Source organism: Aspergillus nomiae (assembly GCF_001204775.2).
Source record: "Aspergillus nomiae NRRL 13137 chromosome Unknown contig00068, whole genome shotgun sequence".
Lineage (NCBI taxonomy): Eukaryota > Fungi > Ascomycota > Eurotiomycetes > Eurotiales > Aspergillaceae > Aspergillus > Aspergillus nomiae.
In genome coordinates this window covers 1-17,497 of record NW_015378123.1, presented here as the reverse complement: position 1 = coordinate 17,497, position 17,497 = coordinate 1, and the positions used below count along the sequence as shown (strand labels likewise).

Sequence of the window (17,497 nt, the reverse complement as noted above, 5' to 3'; positions counted from 1 at the left end):
ATCCTTTTTGTGGTTCCTCAGGTCTAAGACCCATTCCCTTCATCTCTCTCCCGACCCGATTACTTTAGTCGGCAAATATGTTCTGATCCTGGCCTCTGAGCCGATTTTCTCCCTCCCCACTGACCCGTATCTTTGGCTCTCTTTTTCTCTTCACTGCCTTTTCACACTACATCGTTTCTTTTTCTTTTTCTTTTTCTTTCTTTTTTTGACTCGCTACACCTATTCGTTCTCTCCGGATTGTTTCCCTGGTTGGCTCTCATTCGATGTGACAGACTATATCTACTTGACTGGCTAGTACCACCTTTACGTGATTTTGGGGCCTTAACGGCCCTCCGTTTTCCCTTTTTCATTTCCGTTCCCCACATCCGCCAATCTTGTCCAAGCGCGTTCCTATATGTACCAGTAGATCGACCGGTCGCTTCTCTTGCCCGGTGAGAATGTCGATGACCTCGATTCAGCATTTCACGCGTTCCTTCTCTCCTTTTTCTTCAGGTACCCAGCCGGTCGGAATGGCGCAATCTCAGACGGTCGGGCTGGATACGCTCGCCGAGGGTTCGCAATACGCGCTGGAGCAACTGCAGCTGTCGCGAGAAGCCAATGGGGCCAGCGCCGTTGACGGCGGAGTCCCTAACCCTCTTAGAAGCTCAATTGCCAAACCCCATGGCCAGCAGCTTTACAGCGACGAACCCTCCACCCAGCATACCCAGAATGCAACCACCGGGCTCAGAAACCTGCCTCAACGAGACCAACTGGCAGAGGCTCGCTCAGCGATCCGCAAAAGTTCAAACTCCGGTCCCGTCCGCCGAAGAATCAGTCGCGCATGTGATCAGTGTAATCAGCTTCGGACGAAATGCGATGGGCAAAACCCATGTGCGCATTGCATTGGTAATGATTTCTTTATTCATTGCGCGGTGCTTTAGATACTGACAATTCTTGAGCAGAATTTGGCCTGACTTGTGAATATGCTCGAGAACGCAAAAAACGTGGCAAAGCATCTAAAAAGGATCTCGCTGCGGCTGCCGCCGCCGTAGCTAACAATAGCACCGCACCGACGTTAAATGGCAATACATCCAACGATTCTGCATCGTTAGCTAAACGGCACACCCCTCCGGATGGTCAATCAACGCAAGAGATTAGCGGGAGGTACGATCCGACCTTTGATGCCGCCCGAAACCTGACGACAGCAGGACAGTCGCAATTAGGGCAGCACTCCGATGTGTCAGGAATGGCGGGGATGCAGGGCTCACAACAGACCCCACACCCTCGGCCATCTTTAGGTGGTGCAATCGATGCCATGCACTTGAATCACTTCAACACTCTAAATGATTCCAACCGGCCACAGATGTCTGTTCCCGACCTTCGTTCATTGCAGATGCTACATCCATCCGGCGCAAATGCCCGGTCTCCATCGGGGGCATTGCCACCTCAAGGGTTGAATTCCGGCTATAATGACAGCGCTTATTCTCTCATGAACGCGCCAGAAGCAAATCACCCATCGATCAACCAATACCGACTCGGGAACTCTGCGGAAAATCCCCCGGCGCCTTTTCTAGGCTTATCACCCCCGGCGCAATCGCCAGGATGGCTATCACTTCCTTCTCCCTCCCCTGCAAATTTTGCTTCCTTTAGCATGCCTCCATTTTCCAGCACGTTGCGGTACCCTGTCCTCCAGCCCGTCCTCCCTCATATCGCCTCGATCATTCCTCAGTCATTGGCCTGTGATCTTCTCGATGTCTACTTTACTAGCTTCTCCCCTTCCCACCTGTCGCCACAATCTCCATATGTGGTCGGGTACATTTTCCGAAAACAGTCGTTTCTCCATCCCACAAAGCCAAGGGTATGCAGTCCTGGCCTATTAGCTAGTATGCTATGGGTTGCCGCGCAAACGAGTGACGCGGCGTTCCTGACATCGCCGCCGTCGGCTCGAGGCAGAGTATGCCAAAAGCTCTTGGAACTTACGGTTGGCCTACTCCGGCCGCTGATCCATGGCCCCGCCCCCGGGGAAACATCTCCCAACTATGCTGCTAATATGGTCATTAACGGTGTGGCTCTGGGCGGCTTTGGCGTCTCCATGGATCAACTTGGCGCGCAAAGTAGCGCAACAGGTGCCGTCGATGACGTGGCTACGTACGTTCACTTAGCGACAGTGATCTCTGCCAGCGAATATAAGGCAGCTAGCATGCGTTGGTGGACAGCAGCATGGTCTCTCGCTCGCGAATTGAAGTTAGGACGCGAATTGCCGCCAAATACGTCCCAGCCGAGACAGGACGGCGAACCTGAGGACGATACAGATGTCGACATGTCAAAACGTAACCTCCCTCCTCTTGTTACATCAGTCGGAGGTGGCTCTGGAAGCACGATTCTCAATGTCACTGAGGAGGAACGAGAAGAACGCCGGCGTCTTTGGTGGCTGCTCTATGCAACAGATCGCCACTTAGCGCTCTGCTATAACCGCCCTCTGACATTACTGGACAAGGAGTGTGAAAATCTCCTCCAGCCGATGAATGATGACTTATGGCAGGCTGGCGATTTCGCTGGTGCCACTTACCGGCAGGTAGGCCCCCAGGTAGAGTGTACGGGACACAGCATGTTCGGTTTCTTCCTACCCTTGACGACAATCTTGGGTGAAATTGTCGACCTCCAACAAGCAAAGGAACATCCCCGGTTTGGTCGCGTCTTCCGGAATAGTGCAGACTGGGACCACCAAGTACTGGAGATTTCCCGTCAACTAGATACATATGCTCAGAGTCTGAAAGAATTCGAGGCTCGTTACACTAGCAGCTTAGCTCTTGGAGCTGGGGAAAGTGAGGCCGCTATTGAAGGATCACATTTGGACCATGTGAGCCCATCGGGCCGGTCGACTAGTACGGCTGGGTCACGGGTGAACGAGTCCATCGTGCATACGAAAATGGTAGTCGCCTACGGAACCCACATTATGCACGTTCTACACGTCCTGTTGGCCGGGAAATGGGACCCTATCAATTTGCTTGAGGATCATGATCTCTGGATCTCTTCGGAGTCGTTCATAGCCGCAATGAGTCATGCAGTCGGCGCTGCTGACGCTGCTGCTGACATATTGGAGTACGACCCAGATATAACTTTTATGCCCTTTTTTTCGGAATATATCTACTGCAGGGTAGTTTCCTGCTACTGCTGGCAGCCGATAAGCTTCAGGGTGAGGTCAGCCCTAGTGTAGTCCGCGCATGCGAGACGATTGTTCGTGCACACGAGGCTTGCGTCGTGACACTGAACACCGAGTATCAAGTAAGTTTTACCTTTAGCCCCTACACATTGATAGATGTCTAATACTTTTATCTCTCAGAGGACATTCCGTAAGGTCATGCGTTCGGCTTTAGCGCAGGTTCGTGGGCGCATGCCTGAAGATTTTGGTGAACAGCAGCAGCGTAGGCGAGAAGTGCTAGCCCTCTACCGCTGGACCGGTGATGGCAGTGGTCTTGCACTATGATGAACGCCACCGCCATCAAATAACACTTTACCTGCATCTCTGCCATCTGCATAGCTGGCAAATCTGACGACGTGATGCGATCTCATGACATTTATTAATCGAAAGAGGCCCGGTCAGCCTCGGGGTTCAGGAGTTCAAATGGCAGCCTAGTGTATGGCTGGGTTACTGCTTCCTTTCTTTTTCGTTAGTCTCTCGACTTGTCTTTTGTTGGATATTTTCGCTTCTCGCCAGGTTCGTTGTATCTCGAAGTTTGGCTCGGCACGTATTTTGGTCAAGTTGGCGCTTCATCCGAGGGACGGATAGGGCCCCTATGATACACTATTTTCAATATATAGTGTTCGCCATTTGGTTTTTCGTCTATTGTTGATGCGATCTGTACACTATTTCCCCTTGTACTGTTTATATCACGGCTTGATTTCTACAGCAGTATATTTTAGTATATATACCCACATTTCAAAAGTCAATACATGTTAATAATGCACACATATTGTCCTGCACCTCGAAATCATATCCTATATATAGTGCCCCTGCCGCAACGTCAGGATTGTGGTAGCCAGAGGGTACTGCACTCCAGGGTGGAGATTCCTGATTGCTTTGGGGCAATCTCAAGAACCAGCTGCGTCTCACATGCCTGGCATATTGTATATGTATCTCCAGATGGTTGGTACAGTCAACGGCGCACTTCGTCAACGCTAAAAATACGTATATTATCTCTTTTTCAACTCCATATTCTAACAAAATACCACATAAACCGAAAACTCAGTTATCCTAACCATCTCCTAAGCACCAATAGAACTAGTGCATAACAAAGTCCATGCCCCAAGCAGCGTACTACTAGACTTAATCAGAAGATGATGATTCGCTCATGTCTCCCGATTACTCATAAAGACCAAGCGGATACTTCGTGCGTAGCTTATTGGCAACACCTCGCCATTGAAATAGTCATAACCTTTGGGAGTCATAAAGTTGAAGCGGATACCTACATCCAGTCTTCGGCCGCAAACTTCCATGAGATCAGCCATTTCATAATCGTCCCAGACTCTGTCCATATTGATCAGTAGTAAATTACCCCTGTAATCGCGGGCAATGAGGGCAAGTCGTAATAGTGCTTCGAGTAATTCTCGCTTTGGAATGCCGTGGGTATTGACTTGAATAGTGGTTAGGGCTTTATAGGTGCTGAGGTTGGGTTGGGCTTGGGTGGCATTTTTGCGAGGGTCAGTGTGGACAGTAGAGTGCCACTTCGGCTTTAGGTATGCTAATAGGCATACTTATGAGCTCTTTTCTGGGTCGGTAAAATCATCTCGTAGTGTCTCTATAGTACGCTGGCTCTTTTGAGACTAAATTCATAGTGATGGGGTGTATTGGTCTACATTATAAGTGAAGCTATCCAAGAGCTTAGCATGTCTTTAGGCCTGAGGCATCAACTCTTCTTTATCAATTAGCTCGTGTATGTGGAGAATACCGTAGTATGTGCATACACAGTGTAGTACCGGTTTCTGGGGCCAGCACTAGTCAGACCTTGCCAGGTGTGTTTAAGTTGGTACCTGAATTATGCCAGTACTGGTAGTAGTACCTTAGTGGATAGATATGAGACAGCAAAAGAAACGCTCCAATAATATCGAATGTGATTAGGTTGTTCCAAGTAACTATGACGCAACTGCTGAGATAAGCTCTTTATCGACGATAAGGACCACCATATGTATCCCTCGGATCTCGCCATCTTTCACCCTCCACCTACCTTGTCTCTTTGCAAATCAACGAGATGGGCGATTACCCCGGAACTCATGCTGAATTATGAATCGCCTAAGCAGATCTCTTTGTCAATTATCATCTCGCCATTTCCGTCCACGACCTTCTTTTGCCCCTCTCGTTGTGAAACGGCATATAGGAATTCCGCCCGGCTTTCTGCTCGATGAATATATCCCACGCTACCAGCTACTCACATCCATAGATGCTTCGAAGAAACGCTCTCTCGCATATGCGCATCTACGGGAATGCAACTTATGTCCACGTCGTTGCGGAGTAAACCGCTACGAACAAACCGGGGTATGTCTCATCGGTGCTGAGACAGTCAAGGTCAACACGATCGCACCACATCGTGGAGAGGAACCATGTATTCAGGGATTCAATGGGAGTGGCTCCGTTTTCTTTTCAGGATGCAACCTGCGCTGTGTGTTCTGCCAGAATCATGTATGTCTTACCTATTTCCCCAGCGACAGTTCTGTATTTCTCAGATCAACACGCTAATCGAGACTCCTTAGGACATCGCCCACCAACGAAATGGGTTCGACTTAACTCCCGAAGAACTAGCAGATTGGTTTATGAAGCTTCAGCAAGTTGGTAACTGCCATAATATCAACCTAGTTACGCCGGAACATGTTGTGCCGCAGGTTGCGCTCGCGATTCTGACAGCACGCGATATGGGTCTCAATATTCCTATTATTTACAATACGTCGTCGTTTGATTCTCTCGAGTCTCTCGAGTTACTTAATGGCCTGGTTGATATTTACTTGCCTGATTTCAAGGTGTGGAAGAATAGTACGTCGAAGCGGTTGCTCAAAGCCGAGGATTACACTGAGACGGCGATGGAGAGCATAAAGGCCATGCATGAACAGGTCGGTGATTTATGTTTTACGTCGGATGGCCTTGCTAAGAAGGGCGTCTTACTACGACATTTGGTTATGCCTGGCAAGGAAGACGAGGGTCGAGAGATTATGCGCTGGTTGGCAGAAAATGTGTCCAAGGATCTCTATGTGCATATCATGGAGCAGTATCACCCGGATGCACATGTAGGGAAAAGGAAACGAGCGACGAGGAATGCAAAAGGCGACGGAGAGGCTGAAGTGCGGTATGCAGACATCAACCGCGCGGTCCGCGATGATGAGCTCGGCTGTGTCAGGGATGCTGCCGTTGCAGCTGGGCTTTGGAGGTTTTGTGAGGCGAATGAGAATAGTTCCATGTTTCATCTGTGAGCCTTGGTTCAGTACCGGATAAGGAGACTTGAACATGGCTATTACAGACAGATATCTGTCGAGACGGAGGCGCCAGTCATTGGTAGTTTCACGTCGAACACAACCGTCTTTTTCCACCTATCCAGCCTCTCAGTAGATGGGAGAGGTTACTTGGTAGCTCTGTCAATTATGGCATGACAGAGACTTCAGGCGATGCTTATACGAAGCCGGATGGTATGCATGTGTAGCTGCCACAAAGGTCAGCTATACAAGTCAGCTACGAAACTTCGGTAAGATAGCCGAAGATGACATCGTTGATGCTTGTATATAATTAAACGCAGAATTTCTATAACGAGCAATAGAAATTCGCTGTATTGTATTACAATATCGAGAAACCTAGCCATTCTAGACTTAAAAGAGGACCCGTGAGGGCAGACGATCGGACATGAGATCCGCCGATGACGCCGACCCACGACCCACCAGGGAGCTCAGCTACTAGTTTTATTTAACTCCGCCCCAGCTCAGCTAATCACCTTTAGTTGTAGGCTATTGTTCCATTTTGACAAAGACAACAACTCAGCCTTATACAATTCTTTTTCCTTCATCCTTTCACCACCCAGTGATAACAGATCATGCTATAACCCCTCCAGCTCAACCTCCACCAATAACACTGAAAACCAAAACCACGTTGACGAAAATGAAACCAATAATCGCCATCCCAGCAATAATAGCCCTCGTCCACCGCGCCTACTCCCGCAAATCTCTCACTCCCCTTGGCCTCGCAACAGCAGCTCTAACAGCAACCGCCCACGCGCTCCACCCCTGGTCAACGCCCTTCGCCCTCCTTGCCGTCTTCTATTTCGGCGGCACAAAAGCCACAAAGGTACATATACATCGCGGGGTCGGAATGCGAACACGGGACCTACCCCATGAACTCTCAAAATGATTAAGGTGTACAGGCAGCTAACCAAACCGGTCGCCATCTAGGTTAAACACGATATCAAAGCTCAACTAACCCTCTCCGCGACCGGATCGGAAGGCGGCGAGGGCCAAAGAACCCACATCCAGGTTCTGGCGAATAGTGTCGTCGCGACTGTGCTTATTCTCCTCCATACTTATGTTCTGAGGGGGTCGTCGGCAGAGTGTTTTGAAAATGGTAGGAGTGCGGCAGATTTGTTGGTTGTGGGGATAGTTGCGTATGTTCCTCCTTTTTCTCGTTATTTGATTCTGGATGAAGATGGGAAGGCCAGTACATGCTAACGAAGATAACCACAAAAACAGCAACTACGCCTCCGTAGCAGCCGACACCTTCTCCTCCGAACTGGGCATTCTATCGAAATCCAAGCCCCGCCTGATCACCTCGCCCACACTACGGGTCGTTCCACCGGGTACAAACGGCGGCGTAACAGCGGCGGGTCTTTTGGCCGGCGTGTTTGGTGCATTTACGGTCTCTTTGGCGTCCGCTGTGCTTTTGCCGTTCTGTGTGGAGTCCAGTCTTACAGATCGTGTGTATTGGACGCTTGCATTTACCGGCTGGGGCACGTTGGGGAGTGTTCTGGATAGTGTTTTGGGGGGCTTATTGCAGGCGAGTGTTGTTGATAAGCGGACCGGGAAAGTTGTTGAGGGAGAGGGCGGGAAGAAGGTGCTTGTTCATCCTCATCCTAGGGCCGGGGGTTCTACGGGGTATTCGAGTGCTTCTGCTTCTGCTTCTGGGTCCGTACACCAGAGGAAGGGGGAGAAGGGCGGCGTTGAGACCTTACATGAGAGTCGGAAGGTTGAGAGTGGAAGGGATTTGTTGGACAATAATGCTGTTAATGTTTTGATGGCGTTTATTATGAGTGTGGGCGCTATGGGAGTCGCGAGTTGGGTTTGGGGTGTTTCGGTTTTCGATCTTGGGGTTTTAGGTTAATTGGTTTTGTATTATTGGATGTGCGATGTCTGATTATGGGATTATGTTGCTATGCAAGGATGCTATCAAGTTGATGGGTTTAGTACATGAAAAAAGAATGATATGCCCTAGCATGGCAAGAGTAGCAGCACTGAGTTATAAGAGCAGCCTAGGCAGCTACGAGCGAGGAAACCAGCCTTTCGTGGTCGTGGATTTACCCTTCATCTTCATATAGATAGATAGACTCCCATTTCTGTGGAGGGGCTAATAGACATTAATCAGGCGTGTGCGCTATACCAGGTCCCGCAGCGGGAGAATGCGAGAGTTTTCTGCAGCAGTGAGCCATTGTCATATCCCAGCCCGAATATTTCCGTCTCGTAAGTAAGATCTTAGGGGGACCACGGCAGTGCGGAAGAGAATATTTGATGATCGTTTCTACCTATATCCTCGGGCTTTTTTCTCCTCTCGCCTGGCCTTGGTAGTGTAGTCACAAAGGTCTCTGTTTGTCGATTCTTGTCATCATGGCAGCGCTTCTGGTACTGTGCTATCCTTGGTGATTAACTTAATTTTGTGAAGAGGCTGTCGCTGGTGGGTGGGGGGAGGGTGGGGGGGGAAGAAAGCCTCGATGTTGTGTGAGCAAATTGCGCTGCCGAGTATCCTTTTCAGGACCAGGTTTGAGGCATCATGAGGCTATACTTTGAATGGCAGTCTAGGGACTTGCAGCACCGGACCTTGACAAGGATCGCGTTCTTCCTCACTGGGTTCATAGCTATCAGAGTCATGATCTGGGTATGACAGTCGAAGCTTGAGTGTACATTCGGCACGGAAAGTTTTGTTTATCAGAAACCATGTGGGGCAATGCTGGAGCACATCCTTATTGGTGACCATGATATCCGTTCAAGAAAACTTCTGGTGGAGGTAGGAGAGCATGTACAAATCGCAGAGTTCTCTATGCTATGAAGGATATGGCTTCGGGAGCTGCCGAACTTCAGGCACTGGGTAGATACAAGAAAACCCCAAAATGGTATATTGAGTCAAGAGGCAACAGCCAATCATTGCTAATTCCAGAGTATGTGCTCCGGAGGTCTGATGACAACAACATTGTTTGTTTTACAAAGGCATTTGTATGGTGCGCAGTATGTATATTCTGCTTATCGGAACAACACGGTGGGGTCAACACCTAGAACGTGGAATCTTTCCTATCCCTGGGAGGGGTGGCTGAGGGGAACTTGTGATACAAAACCTCGGAGGGCTAGGGTGTCTATACTAGTAAGGCCGGGATCATAGTGCCATGCATAGTCAATATCAGGGATTATCCTAATTCGACCGTGAGCAGTATTAGTACGTGCGGTTGTCGCGCGACTTTCAGACTATGAGTAGTCTCATGATTGGGCATAAGTCGCTCAGGGGGGAAGAGGCGGTCATTGCACACACATGAACCACTGATAAATTGTGAATTCTTCTGGGATCAGTAGCGGAATGGAGCTGAGTCGTATTCACTATGGAGCATTGGAGCATGCCGTGAAGTAACTGATGGAAATTCCCTTCAGCTCACAAACAACCACAAAAGACCCCACAAGTGGGGCACTGCAAATGCTGCAAATCAGGGACAAACACTGCAAACCGACGATGCAAACACAACGTCATCTCGCATTACTCCACCAGCCGTGGGTGATGTTCCTCGTATGGTTGGATATCAGTCTCAGTGACCATGGCATGCGTGACACACATTGGTGCAGCAGTTGGTGTCCAATTTTGGAGGTGGGCCAGAACTCTGGCCCTTACAGGATAGCCTGTGTTATTCTAGCCGTGGCTGACCTGCATTGCCCTTGCAAATCTCAAATCGGATCGATCTGCTTTGATGTCAGAGCGCACCCGTCAAACCTTCCATACATCATCCCAATCTGATATCCAAAACTGGACTAGTCCTTGTCGGTGGGGTGTTTGCAATAAGGAATACAGAATCAGCATGGATTATTCAGGAACAGCTCAATCCGTGGAGCTGGGAAGTCCGAGGGCTAGACTACTCCCATGCTTTATAAAGTTGCCTCTCTCTTCCGCAACATTCCAAACAAACCGGTTTTAACATACGAGGTTCAATTCTTCGTTCCTCTTCTGTATTTTCTATTAATTTCTGCGTGTGTCATACCATCTGCAGGGGACCATCTGTACTCCTCATTTACCCCTCATTGATCTGCCTTCCCAGAGCATATTCTTTGCCCTTGGCTACCATATAAACCACCCGGTTCGCCTGGCTATAACCCCCGCGGTTAAGGTACTCTATTAAGCTTGCAGCATTTCCTGGATTTTCTTTGTGGTTCTTGGAGATTTGATCAAAATGTCTCCATTGGCTCTCTCTCCTAAGACCGTTGACATTGTCAATATTTTTCAGAATGACGTGGAGTTCTCCCTCGTAAATGAGATCCATAAGGGCATTAGCCCTCCCACCGGCGTCAGGAAGTCAATGCCAACGATGCTTCTCTACGATGCCAATGGCCTCAAGCTTTTTGAGCAAATCACCTATGTGGAGGAGTATTATCTAACGAATGCGGAGATTGAGGTCTTGGAGATAAATTCCAGGAGGATAGTTGAACGGATTCCAGACAATGCGCAATTGCTTGAGTTAGGTAGTGGGTGCGTCATCCTTCCAAATCAAACCGTAACCTTTCAGGCTGCGTAGCGTATCAATAATGTTCTCCGGTTTTAACCGCCTTTCAGGAATCTTCGGAAGATTGAGATTCTGCTACGGGAGTTTGAGCGCGTAGGAAAGCGCGTGGATTATTATGCTCTGGATCTGTCCCTATCAGAACTGCAGCGCACATTCGCGGAAGTGTCCATTGACGACTACAAGCACGTTGGCCTCCATGGTCTCCATGGAACCTACGATGACGCCGTCACTTGGCTTAACAGCCCCGAAAACAGGGAGCGGCCCACGGTGATCATGTCTATGGGTTCCTCTTTAGGGAACTTTGACCCTCCCAGTGCAGCCAAATTTCTCTCGCAGTATGCTAGCCTTCTTGGTCCATCTGATATGATGATCATCGGTTTGGACGGCTGCAAGGACCCGGGCAAAGTATACAGGGCATACAATGATTCGAAAGGTGTTACACGGCTGTTCTATGAGAACGGACTAGTGCATGCAAACGTCGTTCTCGGATACGAAGCCTTCAAACCCGATGAGTGGGAAGTAGTGACAGACTACGATATTGTGGAGGGACGACACTGGGCAGCCTACTCACCTAAGAAGGACGTCACTATCAACGGGGTTCTTCTTCAGAAGGGTGAGAAACTTTTCTTTGAAGAGGCGTACAAGTATGGACCTGAGGAACGCGATCAACTATGGCGTGATGCCAAGTTAATCCAGACGACGGAACTTGGCAATGGGTCTGACAATTACCGTGAGTAGCAAATGATAGCCTCATTTCAATGGACGCATGTACTGACACTGGCTTTTTGCAAAATAGATCTCCATATCCTGACATCTGCTACTCTCAACCTCCCAACATCTCCTTCTCGATATGCAGCTCATCCTATACCCAGTTTTGAAGAATGGCAGTCTCTGTGGACAGCATGGGATACTGCTACCAAGGCCATGGTCCCTCGCGAGGAGCTTCTGTCAAAGCCGATCAAGCTACGGAACTCTTTAATCTTCTATCTGGGACATATTCCTACATTCTTGGGTCAGTCTACATGGCTTACTCTCAACTCATAGTCTGATGCTAATTATGCGAGCAGACATCCATCTAGCTCGAGCCCTGCACGGAAAACTAACGGAGCCAAAGTCCTATAAACTAATTTTCGAACGTGGGATTGATCCTGACGTAGATGACCCCCACAAGTGCCACTCTCATAGCGAGATCCCAGACGAGTGGCCAGCTCTTGACGACATTCTAGACTACCAAGAGCGAGTCAGAAGCAGAGTTAGATCCATCTACCAAACCGAGGGCCTTGCAAAAAACAGAATTTTGGGCGAAGCGCTTTGGATCGGATTTGAGCACGAGGTGATGCACCTCGAGACATTCCTGTATATGTTGATCCAGAGCGAAAAGATACTTCCTCCACCCGGCGCTGAACGGCCGAACTTTGAGAAAATATACCAAGATGCTCGAGAAAGCATGAAGCCAAATGAGTGGTTCTCCGTTCCTGAGCAAACACTTACTATTGGCCTCGATGGTGCTGATACCAATGACGTACCCCCAACGACCTATGGGTGGGACAATGAGAAACCTGCGAGAACAGTGACTGTTCCGGCATTTGAGGCACAGGGCAGGCCCATCACCAATGGTGAATACGCCAAGTACTTGCAATCGAATCAATCGCGCAGAAGGCCAGCGTCATGGGTCCTGACCCATTCGAATGAAGACTACACCATACCTAGGGCCGTCAACGGAAGCAGTGTTGAGGCTACGAAGGACTTTATATCCAATTTCGCTGTCCGTACTGTTTTTGGCCCAGTTCCGCTTGAATTTGCCCAAGACTGGCCTGTGATGGCGTCATATGATGAATTGGCCGAATATGCCGAATGGGCGGGTTGCAGGATTCCGACCTTTGAAGAGACAAAGAGTATCTATCTGCACTCAGTGCTATTAAAGGAGAGAAGCGTTGTGAAGCATAATGGGGAGCCCAACGGCCATAGGTTAGTGCAACTTCAATAGAACGCTACATCCTGGAGAGTAAGCTAGACTAACTGCTTTCAGTGCGAACGGCGATCTTAATGGAGTAAACGGAAACGGTTACTCAAAGATCAACAACCCCAGCAAGCCTCGTATGCCGGACCACCAGCCTGTACAATACCCTTCTCGAGACGCCTTGCCAGTGTTCCTAGATCTCGACGGACTCAACGTCGGGCTCAAGCACTGGCATCCTACCCCAGTTATCCAGAACGGCGATCGACTCGCCGGTCAGGGTGAACTGGGAGGCGCATGGGAGTGGACTAGCACGCCATTAGCGCCTCACGATGCTTTGAAGCCATGGAGATCTACCCAGGATACACTTGTAAGTACCAATCTCATAGTCGGGCACCCTCCGGGAGTTGATCATCAGATACTAATACCTCTCAGCCGATTTCTTCGACGGTAAACACAACATCATCCTGGGTGGATCTTGGGCTACTCATCCCCGCGTTGCTGGACGTACCACTTTGTAAGTTTATCATTATAGAGTCCCAGACACTATACAATGCTAACATAATCTCTAGCGTCAATTGGTACCAGCATAACTATCCTTATACCTGGGCAGGAGCACGCCTGGTGCGGGATCTTTAGTGGCGGATGAGGGGTTTGGGCATAGATTTCATGCTTGCTTATCTAGACCTCCAAGTTCTGAAACACCTGTCATTCTGTATATCTTTGCTCTACACTTCTATTGTCTTTACTTCCTAAGTATACGTGATCAGGAGAGTAGTACCTCTAAGAGCTGCACACTAATAGATTACTGCTTAGGGCATAGTATAGTGGGCGCCGCCACAGCGGGGAAGCTCCAACCGATAACGTGACGTAGATACCCCTCCAACTTATCAGGCTGTTCTTTATACATGCCCGGGACAATTACCCAGATTAAGGTTCATTGCTTCGTCTTGATCTAGAGGTTACGAACGGACAGCTTCAATATGTCTCTCGAAACCATCACGACCATCTCGCCCTCCACGAATCAGCCAGTTGTCACTCGGACGGGCGTCACCTCCGAGGACCTACAACGGATCCCGGAGGTCGCGCAGGAGGCCTTCCGATCATTCTCTCAGTCCACCTCTCTCAAGCAGCGTCAAGAGATTGTCACTCGTGCATTGGACATCCTCGAGAAAAAGAAAGATGAGCTTGCGCGCGAGCTAACCGAGCAGATGGGTCGCCCGATCGCATATACCGGTGTGGAGGTAATGACAGCTATCAAGCGCAGTCGCTACCTGACCAAGATCAGTGACTCGGTCCTGGGTGACGAGGGCGTTGTCCCCGGTGAAGAGGAGAAGGGCTTCAGGCGCTATATCAAGCGGAAGCCCGTTGGTGTGGCCTTTATCATATTTGCCTGGAACGTACGTTAGCATTACACTTGGGCTTGAGTTACTCGCAGGGGAAATATACTAACGTTTTACTTTCCATGGAATAGTACCCCTATTTGATCCTTGTCAACAGTTTGATCCCTGCTATTCTGGCCGGAAATGCTGTCATTTTGAAACCCTCCCCTCAAACTCCGACCATAGTAGAGCAATTTGCCACTGCCTTCACCGAGGCCGGGCTGCCTCAAAACGTCATCCAATATTTCCACTGTGGATCCCCTACATTACTTGAAACTATTGTCCGGTCACCTTTGGTTGACCACATATGTTTCACCGGCTCCGTGGCTGGTGGCTTGGCCGTTCAAAGGGCCGCGTCAGACCGCATTGTCAATGTTGGGCTGGAGCTCGGTGGCAAAGACCCAGCTTATGTTCGGGACGATGTGGATGCGGCGTGGGCGGCGGAGGAGGTCGTTGACGGAGCTATCTTCAACAGTGGACAAAGCTGCTGTGCGATCGAGAGGGTCTACGTGCACAAGAATATCTACGATACCTTCGTTGAGGAAGTCAAGAAGGTCCTAAGCAAGTATCGTGTCGGAGATCCGTTTGACGAGCAAACACAGATCGGGCCTGTAATTTCAAAGCGTGCGAAGGACACGATTCAGTCCCATATCGCCGATGCGGTACAGAAGGGTGCCAAGGATGAAACTCCAGCAAATGAGACATTTGAAAACCCTCCTGCGGGTGGAAACTACGTCAAGCCTACGCTTCTGACGGGCGTGAACCATGACATGGTTGTTATGACGGAGGAGACCTTTGGACCTGTCATTCCTGTTATGAAGGTCAACAGCGATGAGGAGGCTATTAGGCTGATGAACAACAGCGAGTTTGGACTGACTGCCAGTGTCTGGACCAAGGATGTGGCTAGGGCTGAGGAACTAGTTGAGCAGGTGGAGGCGGGAACTGTCTTCATTAACCGATCTGACTATCCTAGTCCGGTGAGTTCTAATATGGACCAATAACTGATTGCCTTGGTGGACCTAAGATGATGCTGACTGTTTCAGGATCTCGCATGGACCGGCTGGAAGAATTCGGGACGGGGCGTAACTCTCAGTCGATTCGGATTTGAGCAATTTGTCAAGCTCAAGAGCCACCATATCAAGGCTTACCCTAAATAAAGTGGATCTCTTTTAGCTGCAATGATTAATGAATGTCAACGATCATATATAGCAGGATAGACTAAAATGATCAAGGCGAACTAGGGTACGATTGCTTAGGAGCAGGTCCCTGGGGATATATGGGGGAAACCTAATACTTCCTCGCTCCCTTTTTCTAGTGGTTATAATCTATAGACAAACAGCTACTTGCCCCACTGTCATGGATACCCATACATTCGGTTGATTCTGAATGATGAATATGATTACCGATCCCCCCAAGCTCGCAACATGTACCCAAGAATATATTTTTTCGCAGTGGAGAATATAGAGCAACCCAAAAAGCCGACAAGGACAACACGAGCAACCCTAAACAATAACCACTACACGTAAGTATCACTTAAAAACTCATGTATCAAAGCATGACTATATATGTAGGCTAAGTCGCACACAATTACTTGACAACAAAACTAGGCAAAACTAAGATCTATCAATCTATTTGCTTATAATACATAAGTGAGGTACGATCTCCAACAACTGGTTTCCATAGTCTAGTGGTTAGGACGGCGGTCTCATAGCAATATGACAATTCCTAGCTAAAGGAGTTGCAATCCGCAAGCACGAGTTCGATTCTCGTTGGAAGCACATATCTTTTTGCATTTTCTTTTTCTAACTTCTTCCCTGGGACGAGATCTCTTTTCGAATATTCATTCGCATAAATTTAAAATAGGTACGGCGTACTCCTCGTTTACCCAAACTCAAATAGTACTTTTACACATCATTGATGTGAATATCGTCCAGGCCAGATCTGATCTCACACCCGACCAACAAGACCGTTCTAGATCGACGCTTGGCCTGCTTCCGCTTGCATTTCTATTTTCGACGCCTCCGTATGTAGGCCAAATATGCACCATAATCAAGATACAGTCGCTTCTAGATCCCCTGAATAACTTCTATTCATGTACCGATTACTCCCTATGTATCTAACACATATGTCATTACTAAAGAAAGAATAACGTATGGAGACCCGATTACGCAGTCCACCCTATAACACACGCCCCGGGGTAAAACACAAGGTCCTCAAAGAAACGAGCGTACGTTCATTGGGGCCCCATAACGCCCATCTTATGAAAATCATTCTTGAGAGGATTAATAAAGTCATACGAATAGCGAAGGCATCAACCGGATCGGAAGATCACTTCGCTTAAGTCAATGGACGGGTTCTCTAATCTCTATCATAGTTTTCGGCCGTTGGTGGTATGTATCGACAATCCATACATTGATCAGTTCAGCGCAGCCAGACATACCATGAATCGTAGATAACATGGCCCCGACCCAATCATCATGCCACTCACCTCCTCATTTCCCCTATTCTTCTCCACGGAGTACAAGGCAGATACTGCTATATCTAGGCATCCGAATCCACAGAAACCACATCCCCCGGAATAGGTAACTCTCAGCTAATCTACACCGCCAATAAATCGGATTTCGACCAGTCATTCCAGGGCCCCAACATACCTAACCCTCGCCTCCATCTTAGGCTTTTCCCTTTTCTTTTCCGAAATGGGGCGCAAACGGGGCAAAAGGGAGTAGCGAAGATGTGAGAAAGTGAAGTAAGTGGGTATGCGGTGACCGATCCACTGATCTCCCGCCCGCTTCCCCCCCAGACCCCATTTCAATGCCCCCCTCATCTATCCGTCCCCTTTCTGTTTTCTTTCGATGAATTCTCCGTGCGGAGTGGAATAGGGGGAGTGACTTCGAAAGTCAAGAAAGAAAGAGAAACGAGACCGGGAACGATAGCTGGGAAAGGGAGGGACACACGAATCTGCCGTCCTTTTTTTTTTTTTTGCGCGTAATATTGAGCCACTGGGAATGCGTGAAGTCAGCTAGGTGTTTCCCGACGCAAGGGAGAACAGATTCCGGGCGTGAGGACATCTCTTGCTCGGACTTGGGAGCCGTGGAATGCAATAATATCGTGTTTAATTGGGGAATGGAGGATGGACTCTCGGGTCTCAGAGTGCTATCTATTCCCTTTCCCTTTTTATTTCTTTT

The 17,497-nt window shown here is 48.9% G+C and overlaps 5 protein-coding genes across 5 annotated transcripts; all 5 read left to right on the top strand.

Moving 5' to 3' along the window:
* Positions 1–437: 437 nt before the first annotated feature.
* xlnR (putative C6 transcription factor) lies at positions 438–3,481 on the top strand (the record flags this gene model as incomplete). Its single annotated transcript, XM_015548982.1, has 4 exons — positions 438–885; positions 942–3,081; positions 3,141–3,264; positions 3,323–3,481. 4 exons carry the CDS (start codon positions 438–440, stop codon positions 3,464–3,466), a joined length of 2,856 nt encoding a protein of 951 aa, XP_015408759.1. The 3' UTR covers positions 3,467–3,481.
* Positions 3,482–5,260: 1,779 nt separating this feature from the next.
* Positions 5,261–6,438, top strand: ANOM_003724 (putative pyruvate formate lyase activating enzyme; the record flags this gene model as incomplete). Its single annotated transcript, XM_015548981.1, has 2 exons — positions 5,261–5,656; positions 5,728–6,438. The coding sequence occupies 2 exons, from the start codon at positions 5,261–5,263 to the stop codon at positions 6,436–6,438; spliced, it is 1,107 nt and encodes a 368-aa protein (XP_015408760.1).
* Positions 6,439–7,114: 676 nt separating this feature from the next.
* On the top strand, positions 7,115–8,326 carry ANOM_003723 (DUF92 domain-containing protein; the record flags this gene model as incomplete). Its single annotated transcript, XM_015548980.1, has 3 exons — positions 7,115–7,300; positions 7,405–7,613; positions 7,699–8,326. The coding sequence occupies 3 exons, from the start codon at positions 7,115–7,117 to the stop codon at positions 8,324–8,326; spliced, it is 1,023 nt and encodes a 340-aa protein (XP_015408754.1).
* A 2,317-nt stretch (positions 8,327–10,643) lies between these two features.
* On the top strand, positions 10,644–13,569 carry ANOM_003722 (DUF323 domain protein; the record flags this gene model as incomplete). Its single annotated transcript, XM_015548979.1, has 7 exons — positions 10,644–10,939; positions 11,024–11,703; positions 11,770–11,985; positions 12,041–12,941; positions 13,003–13,304; positions 13,366–13,447; positions 13,503–13,569. The coding sequence occupies 7 exons, from the start codon at positions 10,644–10,646 to the stop codon at positions 13,567–13,569; spliced, it is 2,544 nt and encodes an 847-aa protein (XP_015408755.1).
* Positions 13,570–13,913: 344 nt separating this feature from the next.
* ANOM_003721 (aldehyde dehydrogenase family protein) lies at positions 13,914–15,469 on the top strand (the record flags this gene model as incomplete). Its single annotated transcript, XM_015548978.1, has 3 exons — positions 13,914–14,330; positions 14,405–15,289; positions 15,356–15,469. The coding sequence occupies 3 exons, from the start codon at positions 13,914–13,916 to the stop codon at positions 15,467–15,469; spliced, it is 1,416 nt and encodes a 471-aa protein (XP_015408756.1).
* Positions 15,470–17,497: the final 2,028 nt, after the last annotated feature.